The 26,339-nt window shown below is 39.9% G+C and overlaps 1 protein-coding gene across 5 annotated transcripts in view; it reads right to left on the bottom strand.

Annotated features, from left to right (window-relative positions):
• The window catches only part of DENND1B (DENN domain containing 1B), a 158,494-nt gene that overhangs the window by 65,149 nt on the left and 67,006 nt on the right, over window positions 1-26,339 (bottom strand). For all 5 annotated transcript variants that reach the window (XM_066379884.1, XM_066379882.1, XM_066379883.1 and 2 more), the window contains 4 exons: window positions 25,737-25,847; window positions 13,638-13,738; window positions 7,698-7,743; window positions 2,509-2,610 (listed from right to left, as the gene is read on the bottom strand). In XM_066379884.1, coding sequence (XP_066235981.1) covers window positions 2,509-2,610; window positions 7,698-7,743; window positions 13,638-13,738; window positions 25,737-25,847 — 360 coding nt within the window. The remainder of the gene's footprint in view (window positions 1-2,508; window positions 2,611-7,697; window positions 7,744-13,637; window positions 13,739-25,736; window positions 25,848-26,339) is intronic.

Raw genomic sequence — 26,339 nt, 5'->3', positions numbered from 1 at the left:
AGTCAACCAGCCCGTAAGGAGAATTTAAATGCCTGGCTCGGTGATATTTTTTAAAGGTCCCCATTTAAATATCAGTGCATTTATTAAATAAGCAAACAACACCAATAATATTTTTTTTATTTCAGGCTTCGAGTGCATTTTATTAACTCAAATCAACAACAACAAAAAAATTCAGTCAGATCATTTGTGATTTTTTTTAACATGCCTCATTGAAAACATCTACAATTACAGCAAAGACAGCTTGATACTTCATCACATTTCCGATGGAATTGTGAGAGATGGCTTTTGGGAAACTGATAATAAAGCTAGATTTATGAGAGATGGTTAAACAATCATCTAAAATATTTTTAAGGAAATGAAGATAACTTACAACATCTTATACCTGCAGGAAATAGTCTTACTGCTACCTGGGAGCTATTCCAATTCTTCATTCTTCTAATTTGTAAGTCTATGGCCCTTGGCTTCACACACATACATGTTCTGTCTACACCAGCTCAAAACGTTCCCTCTTATGAATATTTTTTACGATTTCAGTTATATCTACTTAACTGTTGCTATAAGGCAGTCTCTCGTGTTGTTTTATATATTTAGGTTTTTACATTTTGTGACTATTGTTCAACTCCTTCACCTAGTTCACTAAATATTTTAATATCAAACTAAATTCTACTAGGAAAGTACTACTTAATTAAAAAAGAATCACCCACCAAAACAATTACTTGTTAAAAGTATTCTTCTCAAAGAAAGAATGAGCTGTCATTAAAGCAGGCTACAAAAATTTTAATATGACATAAAAATGCTGGTTTCCTTCTCATTTTTCTTTTTATTTATTTTTTTTAAAAGAAACAATCCTCTCTCCTTAGACCATTAACAATAGAAAATACGTGCATATATGGAAACATTCTTAAAAGTTGGGACTGTATTTTCATCATTATTTCTCCATCCAATGAAGGATACACTGATGAATTTCCAAGTGAATAACTCTAATCATTTCTAGCAGCTTCTGCAAAATTTTTATAATGAGGCAATCTAGTTATAATGAGCTAAAAAGATAATACAATTCTTCCCTGACCTGGGTTTGGATCTGTTCATACATAGCACTAATTTTACTTTATAGTAAGCCAAAGTTGTTCAATTTAATGTGCTTCAAGGTCAGCAAGTATTTTACGTTATTTATGGGCATAAATAACCTGATTTTGACTTTAAAAATCACATTTTTATGGCCATCATTAGCCATAAAAACAATCAAGTTTAGTTTTACTGTATTTTTTGAGTTTGAGATATTCTTTAATTCCATTTTTCAAATCATTTTACATAATAATGATTTCAAAGTACTCGCCATATAACAGAGAAAAATATATTCTGGAGGGCTTTTTTGTTCCCAAATTTTAACATCCTTGAAAAGCATGGATTCTTTTTAAAGGGGGGAAAGAACTATGTTATAAAAACATTTTTAAACAACCACTGAAATGTATACAGAAACAATCCTAGAGGCTGCATTTTGCCCTATTGTTCGAGAGACGAAAGCCAAAAAAATATATATACGCACTTTTGGAGACTATTTAACAAGAAATACAGAATATATCCTATTATAAGCTGCAGGCACCACACACACACACACACACACACACACACACGCACGCACACGCACACACACGCACACACACGCACGCACGCACATCCTTTGCAAGATCAAAGACCAGGAGAGAACTGGCACTTAATTTATCAGCCTTTATAGACAAAAGACAGTTTTCGTCATTTCAAAAGGATCAGATGTCTTTTATGACAAACTGGGTTTGCAGTTTAATTTACAAATAGAATTCTAAGTAAGCAGTCTTTGCTCCGCCAAGGCAAATGACATGCAGTGTGGGTTTTCATTCTTGCGGCCCTCAGCAGGATGGAGAAGATTAAAAAAATAAAACTGAAATAATTTAGAGAAAACAAATAAATGTTTCAGAAAGTTGGGGGAGATCAAAGCCAGCATTTTCTGACCCCAACTGTACAAGCATTTCTTATTATATTGACCAGTGCCATCAGATCATTAATTAAAAGGAACGGCGCTGGCAGGTGGCGGGGTAGCAAAGCCGATAATTGGCTCCCTTCCTTTTCCTTCAAAAACTCTCTCATTCTTTTGCAAGACATGCCACTAGGCAGACAGAAATGCCTACTTTGTAATATAATGATTAAGAGGAGATGAAGAGACGTGCGTTTAAAGAAGCCCTGCCTAATGAATGCACCGAGCTTTTTAATTATGATCCTCCTTTTCCGACAAGGAGTGATGCTCCCCTCAATGTCTCCTCAACTGCCAAAAGGTTAAAAAAAAAAAAGTACAGGCAGAACTGACATGGATTCCTCACACATACTCAACCCCTTTATTTCAGATGTTTTAAAACAGGGGGGGGGGGGGGACGACGACCCACTCTTGGTAATTCAAGGGTCTAGGAGAAAACATATATATATATGTATCTATGTTCCCCACCAAATAACCTTCACTTACACTTTCACACTTACCACATCACTTGGTAGGTTGCTCAAGTCATTAAATGGTGATTCTAAAGTGTTTGTGTCAACATTTAACACAACCACATCCTCCAATGATTTATTTTTCACTCTCTGTTTGAAAAACACAATTATAAATAAACATCTTAGTATATCATCCTTCCAAAAACCAAGGAGCTTAGAAATGGAGAGAAAATTATTTTAATGTATTAGTCTTAGGGTAGAGAGGAAAAAAAAGGAAAATCTTACATTATAAAAGAACATAAATAACTTGGCTTTATGAGAAAAATAGTTTGTACACAACCATTCCAAAAGATTGGGTGGCAAAGCTTAAAACAGAATGTTTGCTCATCTAAACATATTGATTTAGTTTGGAGATACTGAACGTAATTTACCTACCAAAGAGACCTTACAACAAAGAGGTACACACAGGCATGACTATATTAAACTGTAAAAACTTATATTCTTTAAATTTGATTAACTGAATTTCAATCATGATACAGGAACATGTGTCCAGATCTATATTTATTTTTATCACAAATCATAATGCCAGTTCTAACATAAACCAACTAAAGTATAAAGTAATAAATATTTTCTCTACACATCCATTTGAATTTGGTATGCCTATGATGATGACGTCAAATGAGAAAAAATGACAGAGAGCAGTAATATGGAATTCATTGTTAGCAATATTAGTCATATGAATTTCAATATAAAAATCACATGGACTATTTGACTTAATTTGTCTTATATGTTTGACAGCTGAGTCAACTGATAAACTTATTTCAACATGTGTACAAATAACAGTGAATTGGAATTTCATCAAAATTTTCATCCTTAAAGAAAATATTTACAGTTTATGCTTCCCATTTAACCTAATGCGTATGCTTAAATCATATCATTCTATTGTCTTATTTAAATGATAGCAAATAGTATTATTCCCAAATGCAAATAAGATGCTCATTAATGAAATATACCCATCAATTCAGAATCCCATAATTATACAGGTCAACTAGCTATAGGCCAATTAATTTTAGCATAATATTTTTTAAAGTGACATTCTAGAATAGCAGAAATTTTTGAGAATTATTAAATACCTTAAATTTTAAACTGGCCAAACCAATTTTTTTTTTAAGTTGAGTAAGACTAAAATTTCTCAGATTCATTTAGAATTTCAAATCTCTGCATATTGGGTAGAATGTTAAATTTGCTAAGGAAATGGTAGTCTTTAGTAGGGAATTCTTGTGTTAAGAAAGCCATAATGTCTATGTGGAATATGGATTCAATGGGGGAAACACATGGTTCTAAAAACCTATCTTGTAAAAGATATTAAAATAATTCTAAAGTAAGACTCAGACCATGACCATTCCTAAGAAATTAATAGAAAATCACTTGGAAGAGTGATATTACGACAAAAACATTTATGAATAAACCCATTTCCTTTCCTTTTTATAAGGTTTACATACATAAATATGTAATTATCTATATAACTACAAAAATAACCTATTTTATAAGCAATAATATATCTATATTAACAAAATTTATGTGGAAAAACTGTCATAATTTTTATTTCAACTTCAATTTTAAGTTGTCCTTTTAACAGAAACTATAAAGTGAATCCATAAACCAAATATTTTTAAAAATAAAAATAGCCCAGAATAACAACTGTGTGACCCCAAAATGTTTTGTGATGACACAATAAACTCTGAATAAAGAAAATCAGTGTTAAGATGAAATGTAGACTTTTCTCAAAGTTGCTCTTCATTTTAAAAGATCTAATAATGGCTGAATATTAACTTGTGTTCAAGGGCCCACCCAATAAGAATGGAAAATGTATTCATTTTAAGATATCAATGCACTGAGACCCCTTAAAATAAGAACAATTTTATATTTAAAAAAATACTATGTAATTTAAATCTTTTTGCAAAAAAAAAAAAAGTTTGAGTAATGTCAGTATTTTATCTGTTTTCCCTCCAAACCAGGTCACTGCTTTTTTTTACTAAACAGAAGTGGATAGTCATATAGCATATAAAATAATACCACTCTCCCTCATATTTTTAGGCTATAAAATTTGTACTTGTTTAGATGGGGAAAGTGTAAGAAAATATAAAAAGGTAATTTGCCTTTTTCTTCAAAAGTAAGAAAAGGTTCTGAGGACAGAGACCGCAAGTCTTACGAAGAGGAAGGGAGGGTATTGGAGGTGGGACATCTGTCTCACGTCCTCTGTAGAAGTCTCTCCAGAGGTGAGACTACAAAGTCCATCATAAACATCAACGCAGGAAAATGACACAGCGGCAGCCGCCACACGGTCTCGAGAAATTGGGTCAGCATTGGACTTAGGATCCTCTGCATACTAAAACAATTCATGGAACCCCCACATTTGTCGCCTCTGCCAATTTATTCCTAATCACTCACAGGCCTCCATCAGCTGTGAGTGAGTTCAGCCCTAACGTCTCGTTTCCAGGCAGGACAAATGGTCCTGATCCTTTTATTCTAGAAGCAGATCTCCATTTTGAAAAGAGATCACTAACCATCTTTTACCCATGCTTACATAAAAATAATCAAAAGGAAGATTTAAAAGGACATTAATTTCATGTCTTTGAACAATCCTGCTTAGGAAGTCTTCAAACTGTCTTGGCTGAGAGAGAATAAAGAGAATATTTGAGTCTTCCTAAAAAAAAAATCAGTTCTAATTTCAGCCTAACAAGAAGCAAAATAATTAATCACTTCAGTCTCACATAGAAAATATGTAAATAGATGTATAGATATTTTAATTATAATACCGTTTACATAAAATTGAAAAAGCACAAAGGATCAAAATTTTAGTAAAAAAACGTTCTGCCTGATAATGACATAAAAAGAATGGAATTGCAACATGTGTATCATCTTGTAATCGATTGGGAGAAAGTTACTAAATGGTACCCAATTTGTTTAAAGACATTCCTGAAGTTCCTATTATACTTTCTCATTTGTTATTGAACCAAATAAACTGAATGAAGTTGACTATTAAGACCATTCAATAAGTCCAAAATATAGAGATTTCAGCCAATCTCATCATGGCTCTAAACATTCCCCTTTAATGACAGGAGCCAATTTCCCCAAGACAAGACTGTAAGGAGTAAATCATTCTTATATTGCTCCTTCCAAGAAATACTATTTTTTTCTGCACATGTCCAATAAGAATTTGCTACATTTAATTGACTATTTAAAATATATACTCCTTCCTAAAATGTTTTGGAAAAGCTGAATGTTTTGTTTTACAAGTTGATATAGAGTCATTATGTAAAAAAATAAAAATTAGGCCCTGGCCGGTTGGCTCAGCGGTAGAGTGTCGGCCTGGCGTGCGGGGGACCCGGGTTCGATTCCCGGCCAAGGCACATAGGAGAAGCGCCCATTTGCTTCTCCACCCCCCCCTCCTTCCTCTCTGTCTCTCTCTTCCCCTCCCGCAGCCAAGGCTCCACTGGAGCAAAGATGGCCCGGGCACTGGGGATGGCTCCTTGGCCTCTGCCCCAGGCGCTAGAGTGGCTCTGGTCGCGACAGAGCGACGCCCCGGAGGGGCAGAGCATCGCCCCCTGGTGAGCAGAGCGTCGCCCCTGGTGGGCGTGCTGGGTGGATCCCGGTCGGGAGCATGCGGGAGTCTGTCTGACTGTCTCTCCCCATTTCTAGCTTCAGAAAAATACAAATAAATAAATAAATAAATAAATAAATAAATAAATAAATAAAATTAAAATAAAAAAAATACAACAGGTCCAATCAACAACTTTAAATATTTCTTATCTGTATTAACATATCATAAAAATTACATATTCCATTTGATAGATTAAATAAGGACATTAATATCAATATCAAATTTGATGATGTTTTGAAGACATACGAACCAAGAACGGTTAGATTTTTGCCCAAGTCAAACTACCGATGAGTAAAATGCCAATCACATATTCCACAAATCTAGTAGGAGATTAGTAACTATTCACTCCTGTTTTATTTGATACAGTTTGAACGTTCCCTGCAGGTGCCTTGGCACTTAGGAACAAGTTGTCTAAAAATAGCAAGATATAAAGAGTCATAATGTTATACCACCCAGACTTCAATATTAAAAACAAGTTTTGAACCTCTTAAAGAAACTCATTAAAATGTATTCTTTATTAAAGGTGAAACAAATTTTTAAAAAATGTTGCCTTAGCATTTTGCAAAAAAGAAAAAAAATGACCGAAACCAGAGTGCATGTAGAATTCCATTCAGTCAGGACTCTTCCCACACATGATGCTCAGTTTCAAAATGACCAACAGGATCTCCCTTTACCAACAACATGGTTGTGACAGCAGACACCATCAATGGATCTACTACTGATAAGAAAACCAAATCCAACTCAGACTAGAAATTAAGTAAAAGTTCAAAATGCACAACCAGCAAAAAATAATTTTTATTTGAATAAAACTGAAATCAGCCAGCATCATGCTACCACGTTTGGCTCTATGTCAGCGGTTCTCAACCTGTGGGTCGCGACTCTATGTCCTTTGGTTTAATTGTTTTAGATGCTAATCTTCTAAGAAGTCTTCTCTGGTAATGTCACTGATTTCAAGTTCAAGTTGGCTCACTATGGTGATGACTCAAGTGACATAAATCAATGTGGACTGAGGTGATGACATTCAAAAAAAAACAAACTACATTTTCAATTCCCAAGAAGAATGAAAATTTTAAAAATGTAAAGCTATATGCCAATTAAAAATCCCATGACTAGTGTATTTAAACCACATTTTGAAAAAACACACTGATAAACTGAATCAGAATGGACTTAGTAAAATAAAAATTTTCCCTTTATGACTCATAATTACGTAAGTTCTGACTTACAAAATATAGGTCTGAAAAAGAAATATACTTTATATATACATATATATATAAATCCCAAGTCCCATAAAGAAAGTGGTTCATTAAGAACTAACATTTTCAGGATTTAAAATTTACCATATGATGTCTACCAAATATAATCTATTTTCATGCCTTGAAGATGGTCCTTTAGTATACACTAACATGAAATTATTTCAATATCATCTTTTTTAAAATGACCATAAAAGTATATTCTGACATAAAACTAGTCACTGCTCTGTACTAGTCAAGTGATATTCTTTCCCAGCAAACCTGCTTAAACTATTGTTTTTGTGAATGAATGTATCACTATCTTAGATATGAAAGATACTCACCTCTATGAGACTGGAGTGTATTCCAATCAGGTATGGCATTGGAGCGCTAAATTTAAAAAATAGACATATATTCACATGGTTCATTAAAACGGAAACAACAATATAAGTAATTCTGTATGCTTTAAAAATTAATTAAATGCACAGTTCTAACAAGCATGTTATAAGTATTTTAAATTATTCTACATATAAAAGTCTAAGTTAACCTTAAAGACCATCGATAGATTCAAGGTAAGGTTGATTTCTACAAAATCACAAAATTATTTCTAATTAAATCAAGAGATGTAATCCATTTAAAAACTTTGTTGATTAAGAATATTAGGGTCTAGACCAAAATCTGAGTTCAATCTTTTCCATATACTTTATACTAAATATATCCTAAATAATCATCAAATTTATTCACATTTTTGCATACCTTTTTTATCTACTTAGACTTTTATTTTAATGATTTCCTTAATAGATATTATTTCATACCTAGGACATCACCAAAATGTTTTAAGTCAATACCAAACATTTACTAAGCCTTCCTGTCAGTCAGGCTCCGTCTGAGACCCCACGGCGTAGAAACCCTCCCCCACTTTGATGTCACTCTGCTTCTCTGCTTGCGTACCTTGTCTTTTCATTCAAATTTTATACATTCATATTTCTCCCACTTTCACTTTTATTAGTAAGATAAATAATTTTAATAAATTAAGAAATATTCAAATAAGTTTAAGAATAATATTAAATTAAGTCAACCCAAAATGTCTAGAGCATGCCAAGTGCCCTAGTCTAGGGGCTTGGGTACAAGAATAAGCAACATACACAGAAATAATTCCCTTGTGGGGTCTCATACTCTAGCAGAGAATACAGCCGTTAAATAATTTTTATACCACGTAAATTAAGACTGACAATTTCAAAAATATTTCTCATTAAGCACAAGAAGGAACTTATTCAACCTGACATTTTGAAATTAAAATTCTGTTTAACATGAAACCATGAGAATGAACAGATGTCTCCAAAGGTGATAGGAAATATGCAAATAAATATAGTAGCTATTTTAAAAAAACATTTTAAAATTTTCTTTTGTAGACATCTTGGTGTTATAGTTAATGCAGACCTTTTCTGTTAATAAACACAGATAGCCTTCTTTCTCTGAGGATTTGCATACTTTTCCAAACATCGTTGTCATTATTAGAACAGAGCTGTCCCGCAAGTCCACTGGACTACGGAGCACCAGTAACAGATAAAACTACAGATCAAGTTTTCAAAGTAACTCCAAATAGTTCCAAGTATTTCAGGATGGCTAGCCATTAGCTTAAGCATCCAGAATTCACAAAAAATAAGAATGATTGAGGTTTTTACTTCAGCAGTCATGTGGCTATCATGTCTTATCTGCTAGATTCTAAGCCCGGTTGCATTTGCCTTTTACAGAACTGTTACTTCCTATTTCATTTATTTTTAAATTCCTTTTAAAATTTATTGGCATGACATTAGTCAATAGGATCATATAGGTTTCAAGTGCACAATTCTATGATACGCGATCTATAGAATGCACTGTGTGCCCACCACCCAAAGTCACCATATACTGACCCCCTTTACACCCCTCTCAACCTCCACCTCCCACCCCCCTTCCCTCTAGTAATGAACATACTGTTGTTTGTGTCTATGAGAATATCCTATATTTGAGTAAAACAACAGAGTTCTTAGCTTTCTCTAACTGACTTACTTAGCTTAGCATCACAATCTCAATATTCTATTTTATTGGAATGCAACAGGCCTTCAGGAACTGATCTGGATTCTGGATACTTCACTGGACTGAAAGTCGAGGACTGTTTATAAGCCTTGATATCCTAAAGACTGCCTTCAAAAGGAAACAGGACAATAAACAAGGACTATTCCACTTTTGCTTAATGAAGGGAAGGCTGGTTGCTTCTCTAGTTCCAGTTTTTGTCTCTGGAATTTCTTCCGGGACTCCATAAAAGACATAAAATATATCTCACTAATTAGATGTCGCCTATGACGGGGTTCAGGCAACTTTCACAAAGCAGAGGTAGTCAACGCCAAGATCTTTGACACATCAAGCCTTTGCCACATCGAAAGTAATATAAAAATTATTAAAGCTACTATGCAATCTTCCCATCTGCCCCAGTGATTTACCACCAAATTTATAATAGAGAGAGCCCAGGGTAGCTCAAATTTCAAAGCACATTTTAACAACATGAGTGTTAATCAAACTATTGATATTTAAGCCTTTAAAAACAGTAATTACTACATCTATTTTATCAATGTTGGAGGAAGCACTCAGTTAAACTGGAGTAAAAATTCTGCAAGTCCCTCTGCCTGAACCTACTAACAAAGTAACTTGAAACTTTTTCTATGGGGTAGTTAGTATCTCTAGGTGTTTCCATCTTAGTAATTTGTAACAAAGTCAAAACATACAGATGTCAGAACTGCAAACATTATTAATTGAGAGCATCATTTTCTGAAAGAAGAACAATGTTTTCCAGACTCTAGATATAGTAGAATAGCTGCTTCTTTCTTGTGAAAACTGGATTGTGTGCATCCTAATATTAAATCAGCCAAATCTTATAGAGTTATTCTGCAACCTTCACTGAAACCTCCTAATTAGACCGAGGGCACTAACAAGTCGGGAAGAGCTCCCGGCAACACAGATATGTCACCATCCATGCGCAAAACTGTCCTAGGTCTTTCTGCCAATGAAGTCCTTTTACAGAGAGGGGGCACACAAGGCTCTGTTATGACTGCCTCTTCTTTGAGCAATTAATCTTCATTCAAAAATAATTACTACATAACAGTCCTCTTTTTTTCCCCTTTTGCATTTCCTTTCAGAGACCAACCATGGGGTTGACTGTCCCAAGAGTCTATTACCGTGGGATTGTCAAAAGAAGTTTGTCAAAACAATGTAACTTCTCATTTATGTTTTTTGGGTTTTGTTTGGTTTTTTTTTTTTTTTGGAAACTATCCTCTTAGAAGTTAGCTTAATCTGCTCCCTTTCAGGAGAGAAGAGCCAGATACAGAGCCTAGACCAGAAAGTGAATCAACCGTTCCTGAACAACAGCAACAACAACAAAATTATTGTAAGTGTACCAGTGCTGGACTCCCAGCACCTACCTGCTCAGTGAGTGAGGACTCAGAGAGGTGGCCAGGGTCTGCCACCATCACAGACCCGCCAACGCCAAGTGAGGCTCGCCCTTGCTGTGAGGACGCCTGACATGAGACGTACCCTCTTAAGAAGCTGAGTGCCCAACAGCCTATTGTGGACTGAAGGCACTATGTTGTTCAGTGGGCCTCAAGAACATAATAGTCTTGTGCAAGCAAAACTCCCTCCTACTGGTCAATTACGGAGAAAGGCTGATGGTGTGAATTCGTCCCAGGAGCCCCCCCATCCTAGCAGGCAATGTGGGCCACTTCTCCCTCAGTGTCTTCATCCCTGTTCCTGTAGACACCTCTGATGTACACCTCCCAGCCTTGCATAATTACTCCACGCACCATGCGTGTGTGTGCACATGTGAGCACTCCACGTGTGGGCACGGGTTAACGTGTGTGAAAGGCTCTTCCCATCTGTGAATGCCACAGCCACAAGGCAGAACCTTATTCCTTCCATTGCATATTCAGGCTCGGCAAACAGGTGCTCCCTACATGTCTGACATACACAGCTAGACTAGTGAGCAAATGCCTGGGCCAGCCCACTAGCAAGACCTCATCGGGGGAAGCAGGTGCAATGTTCGCCCACGGGCACAAGATGGCATCCCGGCTCTCACAGGGGTGCCCTCAGAGACCCCACATGCAGAACCAAACAGCCTTCCAGGAGCTAGAATTACCTGGGGATTTGAGCATTGGCAGATACCTGTCCACCTCTAGCTGACCTTCCTGGTGCTGTTTTTGAAGTGGAATCTAAAAATATCTGTATTCAAAAACCATGGAATGGAAGGAATGATCTCTAATATCTTGCTCCTATCTGCATACAGGTCAGTATGACTAGAATCATTTGCAAGGATGCAAAGAGAAGAAAACCACGCCCCCCCCCAAATAAAAATAGTGTCATTCATAGAATTTTCAGTCATTGGAAGAGAGGTCGAGTCTTAGATGGCTATTTATACACACACACACACACACACACACACACACACACACACACACACATTTCCTCCTGCCCAAGTCCTCAGATAGACCTGGAGGCTCAGGAAGTTTGATTGCCAGTGCTGTGCTCTCCAGGCCAGGAAAGTGTCTGGCATGGACACTGTTAGATCTTGTCCTTAAAGCTACTGCAAAGGCTAGAAACAAGTAAGAAAATTGCAGAGATGGAACTAAGGACCAGCTTCCTTCGCTGGAGTGGTGGTGGCAGGAAGGACTTCATGGCAGGCTTAGGGAACACCGGAAAGTCCTAAGAGGAACCAGCATAGAACTACCCATGTCCTAGAATAATTTCCAAATAACAACATCTTAGAGGGAACTTCAAGGGATGTTGCCTAAGAGGTCAAAACATTTTAATAGGTAAATTAAAAATGGCACTGACCTCACAATTAGATGGGTTAGTTCTTGACGTGTATTTTTAAAATCATGTAACCAATACATTTTCAAATGCTTTTGTGAAAAAAAAATATTTAAAACAAATGAATTTTACTTGCTGAATGCTATGAGCAAACATACTGTACACATCAACGTGAAGAAATTATAGCTCCTGTGTTCAAGGATGCTGATGGCCTGTTTAAAGACCTAGCTTTATTATTGGTCATGTGTGTGTGCGACACGTCACAATCTAATTAAATGGCATACCACAGCCCCCTCCCAAAGTCCTTCTCCTTTCCGGGACTCGAAGGGCAGAGGGATAGGGGTAGATAGGGCACGGAACCGACTTCACAGCGTCATCAGTGTTAATTAACACTGGTACCACGCTGTGATAGCACCCAGTACAGGGGGTCAGCAAGCTGTGGCCAAGGATATGTCTTCTCGTTAGCGTCATTTGTTCCAAAGGGGCGAGCCATAAAAACTTAATATAAAACCGCCATGTGTGAACTTAAAGCAGTTTAACCCTGAAATAACTTTGTGTGATCTGCTTTTGATGACATAAGAAATGTTAAACACTTTGATTCTAAGAGAGCTTTGTTTTTCAATAACATGAATTGTGATATCCACACATATATTATGGTCAAAATCATATTCGTGTGTGTGTGTGTGTGTGTGTGTGTGTGTGTGTGTGTGTGTGTGTGTGTAAACTTTACTTCTGCAGTGAGGGTGCACATTTCACCCGCAGTCCAGACGAAGGTCAAGGTGGCTGCTCGCTGGGAGCCCAGCCCTGGCCTGGCGTCACTTGAAGCACACACACTCTTCCAGGGAAGAACAGACGGAGGTCCTAGGGGTGGAGTTGAGCTCAGATTGGGTGAGATCACCGGGAGCTCTCTCTCTTTTGCTGGGAACCTCTTCAGAACTACTCTCAACACTTTTCAACATTGTGCCTTAGGTGGCTCAAGGTGGAGGCTTGGATTTAAACCAGAGAGTCAGGGCATCCCTGCAATTGAGGTAACCCGTTCGCTGGTACCTGGCGCTGGATGCGCTGAGGGAGGGGTGGAGGAAAGTGTGTCCCCTGGAAGTGACCCGGGCTCCCACAGACCGGGCAGACAGCTGCCGACCTCTGGGACAACAGGTCCTCAAACTGACACTGACCCTTCTATTTCACTTTCTTCACCAAAACGAAGACTGTACCTGCCTCTACTTACGTGCACACTGAGTTATCCCAATGGCTGCGGTAGGAACTCACAAGAGTCTAACGAACTCTGGTGGCACTTGGTCCCTTCACAGAAAGCACCTGGTGACACTTGTTACTAGTTTCTGAGGTGAGTCCCAGAGATGTCAGGGACGTACATGTGCACGTGCACCACACTTCCCTCCCCGACAGAGAAGTGGCCCTCCTGAGGCCACGGCCCGGGCCAGCCCGCTTACCAGCAGTAGTCCAGCAGGTGCGGAGGCAGCACAGGGATGTAGATGTGCTGCCAGAACATGGGGAACAGCAGGGCAGCCGATCCGTGCAGACAGGCGGTCAACTGCAAGGTGCAAAAGGAAAACAACAACTGTCAGCAGCCACGGAACCCCCCCCCCCCCAAACACCGCGCTGCACCACACTCATCACCAAAAAGAGGAAGGGCAGTCGGCAACCCACTGACGCTGTGACTTCCACTCTACACCCTTTCCCCAATTCTGCACGCAACACATCTTAGGTTTCAGAAGGCCCTTGGAAACCTACGGTCTATATACGTAGCTGGCGGGTTTCCTGGGCATCTCTGGGTGGGCTGTGCAGAACACCGAAACTGCGAAGAGGGCGGGGGTTAAAAGAAATGAGGCGAGCGCAGTAAGAAGAAATGGTAGGAAATGGCCATTTGTGCCGCGTGGTTTGGGCATCACTCGGATTGATGCAGCACGATTAAATATGGAAAGGGAGTGAGGCAGAGAGCGCTCCCGGGGGACATCATTAGGGCAAATTGCCAAAGAACGAAACACGAGTTAGACAGGCAAGCCTGCGCGCTGCATGCACGCCGGGAGACCGTGCGTTGGACAGCTGCAGCTCTGGAGACGTGCACACCGCGGGGGCGCGGTCCCGGGGAGACCCTGCGCACTGACACAGGGGATGTCGCTATTGACCAGCAAACTGCCCAAGCTTGACAGCCGCCACAGAGGAAGCCAAGTATATCATAATCTCCCATACAAACTGTTCATTTCAGACAAACATTTGCAGTCCCCAGTTTCGGATCACCACCGCGGCAATGACGCCACCGCTGTTCTAAAGGGTGATGGCCATCTTAATTGTTCTGGGTTGCCAAGCAGGGTGCGTGAAATATTTTTAAGGCCTCACAAAAAAAAGACATCACTTTTCTTCTTTTTTTTCCTTTCCTTCCCTCCAACAGACCTGCATCAGAATTCTTTCCATGTAGTTTTCTATACATTTTAAATGATTCTGTATGTATTAAGTCATACACACACTCACACAAACACACACACACACACACACACACACACACACACACACACTGTGTTTTTCACTCCTTAAGACGTACCTGACCATAAGACACATCTAGGGTTTTAAGGAGGAAAATAAGAAAAAATATATTCTGAACCAAATGGTGTGTTAAAATATTTAATAAAATACCGTATTTTTTGCTCCATAAGACACATGGGCATTTTCCCTTCCACTTTTTTTCGGGAAAATGTGCATCTTATGGAGCAAAAAATATGGTATGTATTTTGGTGTTTAAAGCAATAATTAAGTAAGCATGCATCATCATGTTAAAGTCTGCTGCTACAGTCTGCATCTCAAGGTTATGAATGAAATCATTTCATTCAACCTGGAAATCAGAATGAAAAAATAAAACCAGCTGAAAATGAACCGCAGACTTCCTAGAAACCATTCTTTCTATTTTATTTTATATAAGAAATTAAAATCTATACATAGGAATCAAATTAACTTAAAAATGGATACAGAGCCATTCAATTTTAACAGCCACATTAGTGCAAAATAGTTCCACTAAATTAAAACAAAATCAATTAAAATAATCTCATCTGAACCAAAAGCATGCACCTTTCGATTAAAAGTATATTCATCTTGATCATGTATGTTCTATATTTTTCTGGTTATATTTTTTTAATCAACTCTACATAAAAAACAACATAGGTGGCTTCCATGCCGAAGGCTAACATTAAAGGGTTACACTTACAAGCTTTCACAGGTTAGCTCCAGCGTTCTTTCAATAAATATTATTTCTAAAATTCCTTCAATTAGAATATATGGTATACCACTAGGAGGCATTCAAAGGCTTTTGTTTAATGATGATGAACCATGGACTTATTTATCTTACTTATTGGAACCAGAGAGAAATAAACACAGGGCTGGTCCAACCCGTGCCTGGTCCTGAGCTCTCATGGGCAGTCCCCCCACCACGACCATGGGAACGAGGCGCCTTTCCTGTGGCATTAACCCTTTTCCTTTCCTCACTGGGCTCTGATGGGCTAAAGGCAGCAAATTTTCTCAATGCCTCCATTTCTATATAGATGACTTTTAAAACAGCTCATCTTCAACTTTTTTTTTTTAAGGAAAGTGTTCCTTTTTTATTGTTTAGAGAAATGATTAACAGTGGAACAGAGGAAAATACATTCTCAAGACGAGGGATTGTGATTAAGGATTATGTACCTTGCTGGGCACACCCAGAGTCCAAAGTGCTCAATTAAATGCCACACCAATCTTTTCCCTATGCCCTCAGCGGTCATCCTTAATGGAAGTTATAAATTACTCACTACTGAGCCACAACATAATGTCATGAATCTGAGCAGGTTTTTGGAGGATGATTTGACGATGATGAACAGTCACAGCATTTCCACAATGGTCAGCATGCGGCAAAGGGTCTACTTGCTAATCAAGGTCTACCAAGAAGAAGGAAGTGCTTTGGGATTTGCCACCTTTTCGGATCTAGGAGTGGGTGATAAGGAAAGGTACAAATACCGCCTCTTCCCAACCAGATTCTGGCCTTAGAAACTAGAATTAATTATTAAAAGTAATACAGTAGAAGTGTTGATTTTGAGTGAATCTATAAGGAATTTGCTTTTGGAAATAGTCTGTTAACTGTCAAGCCATCCAAGTGGAAATTTCCAAAGGAGAAAGGAGGACACCAAAGAAGAGTCCCCATACCCCCCTGGCAGCATGTGACCACTGTGTGATTAAAACAGAGAACATACTATTGCTGCATTCACTTTGCTATAATTTTCAGAGACCCAAATGTACCTAATAACTGTTTAAGAAAATTCCTATCTACAGCCATACCACCCTGAACGTGCCCAATCTTGTCAGAAACATTCCTTAGCATCTCTTTTAAATGGCACGCAAATATCTAATTGCACCTACAATTCCACAAAGCATGCTCAATATATTGGACTGATAAGTCCCCAAGTGCTGACTGAAGCGAAATAAAATTACTGGGAATATTGACTCCTCACACATGGCGGTTATGAAATAAATATATGCAAAAACCATGTGATGAGACAAGATGGGAGCCTGGGGAACCAACAGGAGAAACCTGACAATAAAAGTTGGCAATGGTGAACACAGTCATTAAATAAAGGGACGTGGCGCTTCCCGTCCCAGGCCATCAAGTCTAATGTCATTGATGTTAACAATAGTAGCAAATGTTTCTAGAATGCTTGCAATGTGCCAGGCACGATTCTGAGTACTTGATATACTCAAATCTATTATCATTATTTCCATCGATGGATCAGCACACAGTGGCAAAAGTAGACCAGTTGCCTAAGATCGCACCCCCGGTAAGTAACAAATCCAGGATAATAACCCAGGCAGTCTCGATCAATACCTTTTATCATCAGCTGCCTTTTCATATACAAAGATTCAAAATTGCCATCCTTACAAGACTTTGAATACTATTTACAGGCTGAAAATATTGTATCTTGATAACATAGTGGAGAGTGAGTCTTTGGACTGAACAGACAGACAAGAAGAGTTAACCTTTACACACAAAAAATTTAGCATCTATAATGCAGATCGAATTTGCAGAACTTTCTTCAGGTATCATCACCATCTGCAACTTTAGCCAGCTGGAAACCAAAGGCCAGATTTTATCAGAAACATGAAAAAGATAAATCGCTGATGAAAACTCTACAAGTTACCACCGCCCTCTGCATTAGCAGGTGCATTCAGTTGGAAATCAAACTATAGTTCTCTCCCTCTGTGATACGAAACCTCACTTACTCCTTGTTCTTAAAGTGAAACAATATTTACTGGAGGAAATTAGCCTGCCAATAAAGCTAAGTGACATATTAAGCAATTAAAGAGGCATGCATTTTTGTGGGCGGGGGGGGGGACCCACATCATCAGATTCCCAAGGCTACAACAGAAAAAAGGATCCATCTAGTATGACGGCCACAGTGAAAACCAGCATGATTGTAATTGACACATTTTACAAGTAAAGATCTCATTGTGACACATCGCCATTGCCATTACTCTAGTACTTCTCTCTCTCGGCCAGATTGTGTCTAATTCTAATACAGAAGTCTTACACACTTCAACTCAAGTCTTATATGAATTATTGAGGAGCAGATATATGTCCCCTCAGAATGTATTTATGCACAAAATCCAAGAAATACAGAATACAGACTTCATGGGATTTTTAACTGAATCAACATTTAGTTCAGAAAAAGATTAACCACTAAAAATAAATTCACTGTAGGTAAACAGAATAAATAGCTACAGATGGGAATCTGATCAATTCTTCATGGAATGAAGAAAAAATACATATTTAGTAGAAGACATAAAGAAACCATCTGTTTAAAACACTTTTAACTCACATTTAAAAGTTCAGGCCAGAATGAAAGCAGGAGGGTGTTTGAAAACTACCAAGTGATCGCAACTATGCAATATTCTTATTTGAGCAAAATTCTAATATGCAAATTAAGTGACAACTGAAAGGGAATGTTTGGAGAAGGAGCAACTTTACATAATTAAGAAGGAGAAGTTTTGGATGTGCATTTTTTCTTAGCCCTTTTTTTATACTAAAATATGGCATCCTATTTCATTTTCTTTCTTTGTCCTGCTAAGATGGTAAATGTGCTCCTTCAGCACTAAAAAATCATCCTAGCCTCTTTCCATCATACCCAAGTTCTTTGGAAAGGTCTAGTCACATCACATTTTGACTGGTTTATTAGCTTTTCATAGCCAAACGATCCTCAGATTTTTCTGGCTTGCCTGTTTATGTCATATATTTGCTTTTTGTTCATTTTACAGATGGGGAAACTGAGGCAAAATTATATGAATTGCCCAAGATTCTGCAGCTAACAAGTGGGGCACCACAGAGGTCTCGGGCATTGTTATTGGTTCTGGGAGGACAGTAATAAACAAGAGACAAAAATCTCTGTCACCAAGGAGCTTACAGCCTAGTCACCCTCCACATACCAGCACTCCTGTCATACTAACCTCTCCTCAATGTTCTCGATTTCTGTAGCTGTCACCTTCCACAAGAATGCCAACGTCTTCAAACCCATTGCGTCCCTTACATGCTGGGAGAATTTAGGGAGGAAAGTTGGGAGGCCATATAATGGACAGTCTGTAATGGCAGATGAAGGGGTTTTATAGGTACTGAGTCATCATCAATAGCTGCTTCTGCTTCTGAAGGATTAAGTAATTATATATACGGAATAATTACAAAGGATAGGAAAATGGTAGGTTCAAACAGAAGGTCAGTGTTAGCACTGAAAGTAGTACTAAAGGTGGGAGAAAGGGACAAATGAGAGATTACGCAGGATAAACTGCAAGGACAAGGGGAGAAAGTCACTTCAGTATGGGTGACCAGACAGTCTTCAAGGGAAGGGCTGCTACATTGGGCAAAGAGAACGTTCGGTTTCATAAGATGGTCACTGTAAAAGTCAACATTGCTTAGAGGTTGAAAGCATGGACTCTGGAGTCAGAGAGACTCGGCTGAGCCACTCACTAGTTCTGTGGCCTTGGACAACATTCTCCCTCTACGTTTCAAAGTCTCATCTTCATCGGTCTGAAGTGGGTAGTATCTGTCCTTACAGCAGAGTAAGGGTTGCTAAACTTAACTTAAAGGTGACTATGCACTACCTAATTTTCAGTTATAGTTACTCCAAGTATCCTCACCATTTTTATGTAAATGGAGGCACTGCCAGTACTCAGCATCCAGAACTTGAACACATCATTTGTGGGAAGGGATAACTGCCTGAACTGAAACAGCAGGCAGATGAACTGGAGAGAGGGGTCAGAGAAAAAAAGGTCAAGGACTCAGGTCTATAGGACTTAGGTGGGGAAAACAGATGAGAGGGAAGGGCCAACCACCCAGGTTAGCTCCCCAGGAGGACTGGACACTGCGGGGGGAGAGATGACGAGTCCCATTTAGGACATGTGGCGTGTGATGTCCACTGTGAGTTAAATCGGGACGTAGAACCCAGGAAAGCTCATCAGAACAGAAAAACCTGCCTAACTGAAAGATAATAAAAATAATTACACCAAAAAATGTAATAGGTCTATTAAAAAAAATAACAACATACTGCTCTCCATAGTACTTTTACTAAAGAAACAGAAACAATATGTACAGTTTTTCATACATACAACTGGATAATCATTAACAGCACAAAATTCAATCATTCCATTTGGAAAATGGTTCAGCCAACAGAAATCTTATAGGTCATTCCTGTTTAGATTAGGATAGGGTATGGGAACGAAGCCTGTAGACCTCAATGAGTGATAACTTAAGGCGTTCCTTAGGTAATTCTATAATAGTTATGTTAAACATTCTATTTGTTCAATTAAAAGGCAAATGTTGACTTTGAGAAGAGGAGTCAACCACAAAGCAGAAATATGTGCTCATTTCAATAAAAAACAGAGCTCTTATCACCACAGGGGCTGGGAAGACACAAACACCTCCTGCGATCCTGTCTTAGAAGTTTCCTCCAGCCCTGGCTGGTCGGCTCAGTGGTAGAGTATTGGCACAGTGTGTGGAAGTCCCGGGTTTGAGTCCCAGTCAGAGTACACAGGAGAAGCACCTGTGTACTTGCTTCTCCACTCTCTCTCCTTTCCTCTTCTCTCTTGCTCTCTTCCCCTCCTGTAGCCATGGCTCAAATGGTTTGAGCAAGTTGGCCTCAGGCACTGAGGATGACTCCCATTGCCTCACCTCAGGCACTAAAAATAGCTCAGCTGCTCAGCAACAGAGCAGCAGCCCCAGATGGGCAGAGCATCACCTGGTAGGAGCTTGCCGGGTGGATCCCGGTCAGAGTCTGTCTCTGCCTCCTGTTACATCCCAGCGAGAGAGACTACAGCAGACACAAAGTGAATTTGAATCAGTTTTATTGCAGACCTGCACAGGGACTGCAGGCAACCCATGCAAGGGAGCACTGCAGCCCCCCAAACCTGCCCAGGGATGCAGGTAACCCACACAGGGGAACACTGCAGCCCCCCAAACCTGCGCAGGGACTGCAGGCAACCCACGCCTCCGAAGAGACTGGAGCACTGCAGCCCCCCAAACCTGCGCAGCCAACAAACTGCGCAGGGACTGCAGCCCCCCAAACCTGCACAGGGACCGCAGCTAACCCACATGGGGCACACTGCAGCCCCCAAACCTGCGCAGCCAACAAACTGCGCAGGGACTGCAGCCCCCCAAACCTGCACAGGGACTGCAGCTCCGAGCTTCTAAAATGGCTCCTTTTTATAGGGTGGCTGTCTAGGATGAGCAAGCATCATACAGAAGCTGATGTGGCTGTTAGTCATTGGCTAGGGAGGTCGTGCGCAGTTACAGGGGCCGGCATAGCAACAGGGGCCAGTTTTAGCTTAGTGGCGAATTTCAAACCTAAACTTCTGATAAGGGTCTCTGACTCAATGCAGGATGTTGCTGAACTCTTTGTTCTCAGTGTCACAGGGACCTTGTACACTCTTGGCAGCCCCAGCATGTCAGTACTCCCTGAATCTAACACCTCCCTGCCTCTCAATTTAAAAAAAATAAAAGTTTCCTCCAACAAACCTCCATACATACCTTCCAACAAAGGGCACCATGACGACCTCAATGGTCCTATCTCCACACCCCAGCCCCTTTCACTTAGCCCTGAATGGAAATATGATGTTCAGAACAGCAGTGCACATGTCAGATAATACCCAGTAAGTAGAATTAGAAGCTCCAGTTTCAGCTGACATAATTAGTTACTATGGGCTTTGGAGAAGAAAAATTGTCCCTGGACTATCGCTCTCCCTGAGAAGTTTTGACAACAGTGTTTAACCGCAGCATGCGGCTGTAGTTTCCCAAACATGAGGGGGAAAACACACTTCAGGGATCCTGACTAGGAAGGTGACCTGGGTAATCTTTGCTCATTCACCAACTGTTTCTCTCGGAAGCTCCGGGAAGACGCTCTGTGTACCTCAGGTGTCAGATTCAAAGCCCGTACAGGTGACCCCATCGAGAGACGCCAAATCAAGGGTATAGAAACCCAGACAGAGAGGTGCAAGTCCTCTGGAGTCTCCTCCCGTTGATCTAAACCTATAAAATCTACATTACAATGGCCGATGTTACGGGGATCACAAAGATTTCTTTCCACATGCGCCCCGGATAGGATGAATGAGAAGAGGAGGGAGAACATATGCCTGGATGCCCGGGGGCAGCCCTAACAAAGGAGGACATCCCAGTTTATTCACACAATTCCTGTACTCCCAGCACACCACTGCTCTAAACAATTTCAGAAAGAACACGCACCCCCAAGCAAATCTCTGTAACTAACGTGCTTATGGAATTCGAGGGGGCCTTCTCTACCAACTAAATGTTGGTCACAATAGTAGCCAACATGTAGACATGGGCTTTCAAGGGGGGGCATCGTGCCCCCTGCTTCTCTGGGCCACAGAGAGCCCCCCTCGTTAGCATGTTACTGACAGGATGATGGGCCAGCGCCTGTCAGACGCTGTCCGGCCAGGCGTTGGGAGACAAAACGCTCAGCCCCAGCTGACTAGTTAGGGAAAGTCTAGTGAGGTTACAATTATAAAGGCAGATGACAAGGCTTCATGCCTGACTGAGTTGAGAACCGATGACATGACTTGAAACAGCGATCTTCCCTACCCCTTGGTCACAAAACAGCAATAAGTCAGCGGATACCCTCTTGTAACATCATGATGTAGCCCTCGGCGTTGAGCACATGAGATCCTGAGCTGATGTGCTGTTAGTCCCGCTGAGATGCACTTGGGCTGAAACATCTAAGGCTTGCCTACAGCCCGGATAAAGCCAGTGCTCTCCTCCAGGGTTACCCGGACAACCCCCGTGTGTACTTGATCATGACTGTACCAACAAAACAAACACAAAAGTGCTTATGTCCCGATTCATGAACTCGAACACACAAAAATATAATCACGGGTCCTAGCAAAACACCACACTTTAATATGCGGGGGGAGCGGGGACCCATTAAAATTTTAACATAATGACACTCGATATTTTTGCTAATGTATCTCAAAACTCAGTTTTTTTAAAACTTTAAAGTTTATAAAGATAATTAAAAATCATCATTTTAACTACAAAGAGTACATAAAGAAAGGGACTCTCCAGTAATTGAATCCTCTAAGAGCACATCACCACTAAAACCCCAGCACATTATCAGGTGAACAGATAGAATCCAGGTAAAATTATGACTGTCCAAGAGTAAACCCAGATAAAATTCTGACAAGCACGATAAAATAAGGAATGTAAATACACCTTAATTCATATGTGTTCTTTCAATAATCAGAATTTTGGCTGTAGGTTTTTAGGGTGAATAAGACAACAACTTGCATTGGGCACCTTGTTGTGTTAATGGCATCGAATATAAGAATGTAAAAAGCTGAAAAGGCAAGTCAATTCACTGACACTTTATTCATTGCCTGGGTGTTTCAGAGGTTTCACTAAATTCTTTCTAAAAGCAGTTTATTCTTAATGTGTGCATGGGACCAGTTTCTGGCCTTAGCTCTTCCTATGCATAGGATTTATAGCACATATAGGTGTATGAATTTCTCAGGATAGATTCAGTGAAGCACTTTCCCCCGTATAAGGGTAAGGAGATCCTAAACATGAACTTACTCTATATGTCGGCCTGCACTCCCTCCGCCCCAGACAGTGAACCACAACAAAGCTGGGAACTTAGTGATGACATCGCCATCAAGTTCTCACCAATGGTGACAAACAACTGGTATGAAGTTTGCCTCAAACACTGGAGGACATAACTCCCTGAATAATACCAAGCCTTTACTTAAATAATGTATTTCTTTAGTTCAAATGAAGTTAAAGGCTGGGCATGTTATTTTTACTCTAAACTGCATATATGGTCCATTAGGAAATGATAGCTAATAATCATCAAAGAATCACTGACTCTTATGCAGACACAATTCTAAGCACTTCATATACACACACACACACATATGCATATATACTATATGTGTGTATATGTATGTAAATATTATATATACTTAGCTATATATAAATATCTTTTGGCTTTATGGCAACCCTATGAGACTGACCACTATTAGCCTATTCTCTCAGTTTACATGTGAAGACACTGAGTCAGAAAGGCTACTCTGCCACTAAGGAGTGTTCATAAATTAGAACAAAGAGAGAACATCAGTATTTTACAGAAAACATATATCAGACTGATTTCTAATTTTTCCTAACCACAGCTGCCTTTGCATGCATCTACACCTTCCGATCTCTGCTCGGACCCAACCTCACTGGGGAGGCCTTAGGTGACTACCCTCCACAAATTGAGACCTGCCCCTCCCCTTTGGTTCCCCACACACCTGCTTTACCCCTTATCCCTGGGTACTCATCACCATATGACATAAAAGCTATTTATTTATTTCTTTACCTGTTCTATTAGTTAGACCTAACCTCTAAGAGTGTTTAGACTTGGCTTTGCTCAACTGCTGAATCCTTGGTGTCTCGAAAACGCCTACCACATGGGCGCTTAGTAAATACTTGTTCCGTACATTTATTGTGACAGGAAGTTAGTTCCTAGACCTCTAAGACCGTTGGTACAATCTTTTTTCATCTTCAGGATGATTCAATATAGAAATAGTTTTTATTGGCTCGGAAAAATAATTATGTTTGAAAAAAGATGAGGTTGAAAAAAAAACTGGAAGAAAAAAAATGGTTTTGCCTCAATGGTAAATTAAAAAGAGCAGGAAAGCAAATTTATACGAAAAAGAAAAGAAAAAGGAGCAAATGATTCCGATTGAATTTCTGAGTGTCACTTTATGGAGATGCAGGTAGTCCCTGTGCTACTGACCAGCACCTGCTCTAATGAGACGGCATCATCTCTCCACACTGCACTCCTCTAAGTGTACAGAATGTGGTTTTAAATATGTAAAACACCACATTTTCAATTTTTCTTTTTTTTTTGGAAAAGTGGGTATATCAATATTGCAATTCAAACTTGAATTTTTTTTCAATTGTAGAGTAATGGAAATAACCCAAAATGAGGCTCAGAAGACTCAGGATTGCACCACCCCATCTCCAATCAGCTCTTTTAGCCTTTGGGCGGGCATTTAACCTCTCTGAAAACACTTTTCTCATCATTAAACACTAAATATATAGATATCCTAGAGAGATCCTGAATCTCCTTCTACTCTAAAATACTAAAATTTTACAGAACGAAGTTTCCATTTCTACTAAGGTACAAGCCACATAGCCATAACCTTGTTCTTATCAATTAAGCAAATGTGTCAGAAAGCAAACACCTGCCATTAAAAATAACGGTTTTTAATAAATATCTCAGATGTCATTCTCAATTGTATTTACATTTATATTTAAAAATGTTAAGGCAATAAAAAAATGGCAATGTCTAAAGCAGAAAATAAAAATAGGAAATTTAGCAAAATACTTCTGAGTATTTTCCTATGGCCCAAGGCAACCCCTGTTCTCACTGTCTTTTTACCCTGGCCATGGAGACACCCCCCCCCCCAAGAACATTTTAGTAAGTGGCATAAAATGTGTAATTAATAAAAAAAAAGCTACTTTGACTTTTAAGTTATTATCAGTGTGAAGAGCCCCTTGAGTCAGGATGACTAAAGATTCTTCTCCCAAACCAGCACTGGGCAACAAAGAGGAAGCCACCTATTACTGGGGGGAGCCGCCGCTATTGTCACGGCCCCTGGGCTTCTTTCAAGGGGCGCCAATGGGGGAAAAAAAGCCACAAGTGAATAATAAAGATCTCATAATAGCTCTTAAGACTTCTTTATATGGCAGAAGGCAGTAAAATGAACTCTGGAGAGTTAAAAGGAACAAGAGAAAAAAAAATAAAAAGCACAACTCTCATCTTTCCCGATAAGAAAAAAAAATAATAATTATCCTGACTTAATGCATCTGAGAAGGCCTTCTCTAATTCAGACTTCTGTCCCTCAAGAGCCAGATTAAAAGCACAGATCGAGAGAAGTGCATCGACATTGTCCTCCGAGTGCACAGAGGCCCGTGGGCCTCTCTGTGAGCACCCCCAGCCCGCGTCCCCCCCATCCCCGGGGACACATCAGGTACTCACGGTGCTCAGTTTGCAGGAGGTGACGATGATGCGTCGCTCGTGCAGCATGCTGGCGTACAGCTGCAGCATGTTGCTCACGTCCACCGCCACGAAGTACTCCGTGAGGTTCCTCTACACACGGGAAAAACCAGGCTGTGGGTCACAGCTCAGGGCCAGGACCCTGAGGATGGGGGCTTTCCCCCATTGGCCACCAGGTGGTTAGTCTTAGCAACTGTAACCATTCAAAGCGTGACACTGGGTGTGATTCTGTGGCCAACAAAGCACGGGGTGTTCTGTTATTATCTGAAACACCGTCCCACGCCAGGAAAATGGTTCCTGGAGGCTGATCTGGGCATCAGATCATATATTTGCCACCCTTCCTCCCTCCCTCCCTAACAACTGGTAAACAAAGCCGACTCCCTGGGTCCCAACCTAGACCTGCTGAATTGTCACCTTCGGGGTATAGCCCCAAGAATCTGGTTTGCAAAACAATCGTCCTGGCGAATCCTCTACACACTGGACTCTGTGTACGTTCGCCAGTCACGCAGCAAGCAGTGTGAACGTCTGCTACTGTGAACCACACACAGGCCACCCCCCAGGATAAGATGAATTCATACAGCAGAT

This window comes from Saccopteryx leptura, chromosome 1 (assembly GCF_036850995.1).
Source record: "Saccopteryx leptura isolate mSacLep1 chromosome 1, mSacLep1_pri_phased_curated, whole genome shotgun sequence".
Classification (NCBI taxonomy): domain Eukaryota; kingdom Metazoa; phylum Chordata; class Mammalia; order Chiroptera; family Emballonuridae; genus Saccopteryx; species Saccopteryx leptura.
This window is presented reverse-complemented; position numbering and strand designations above follow the sequence as displayed.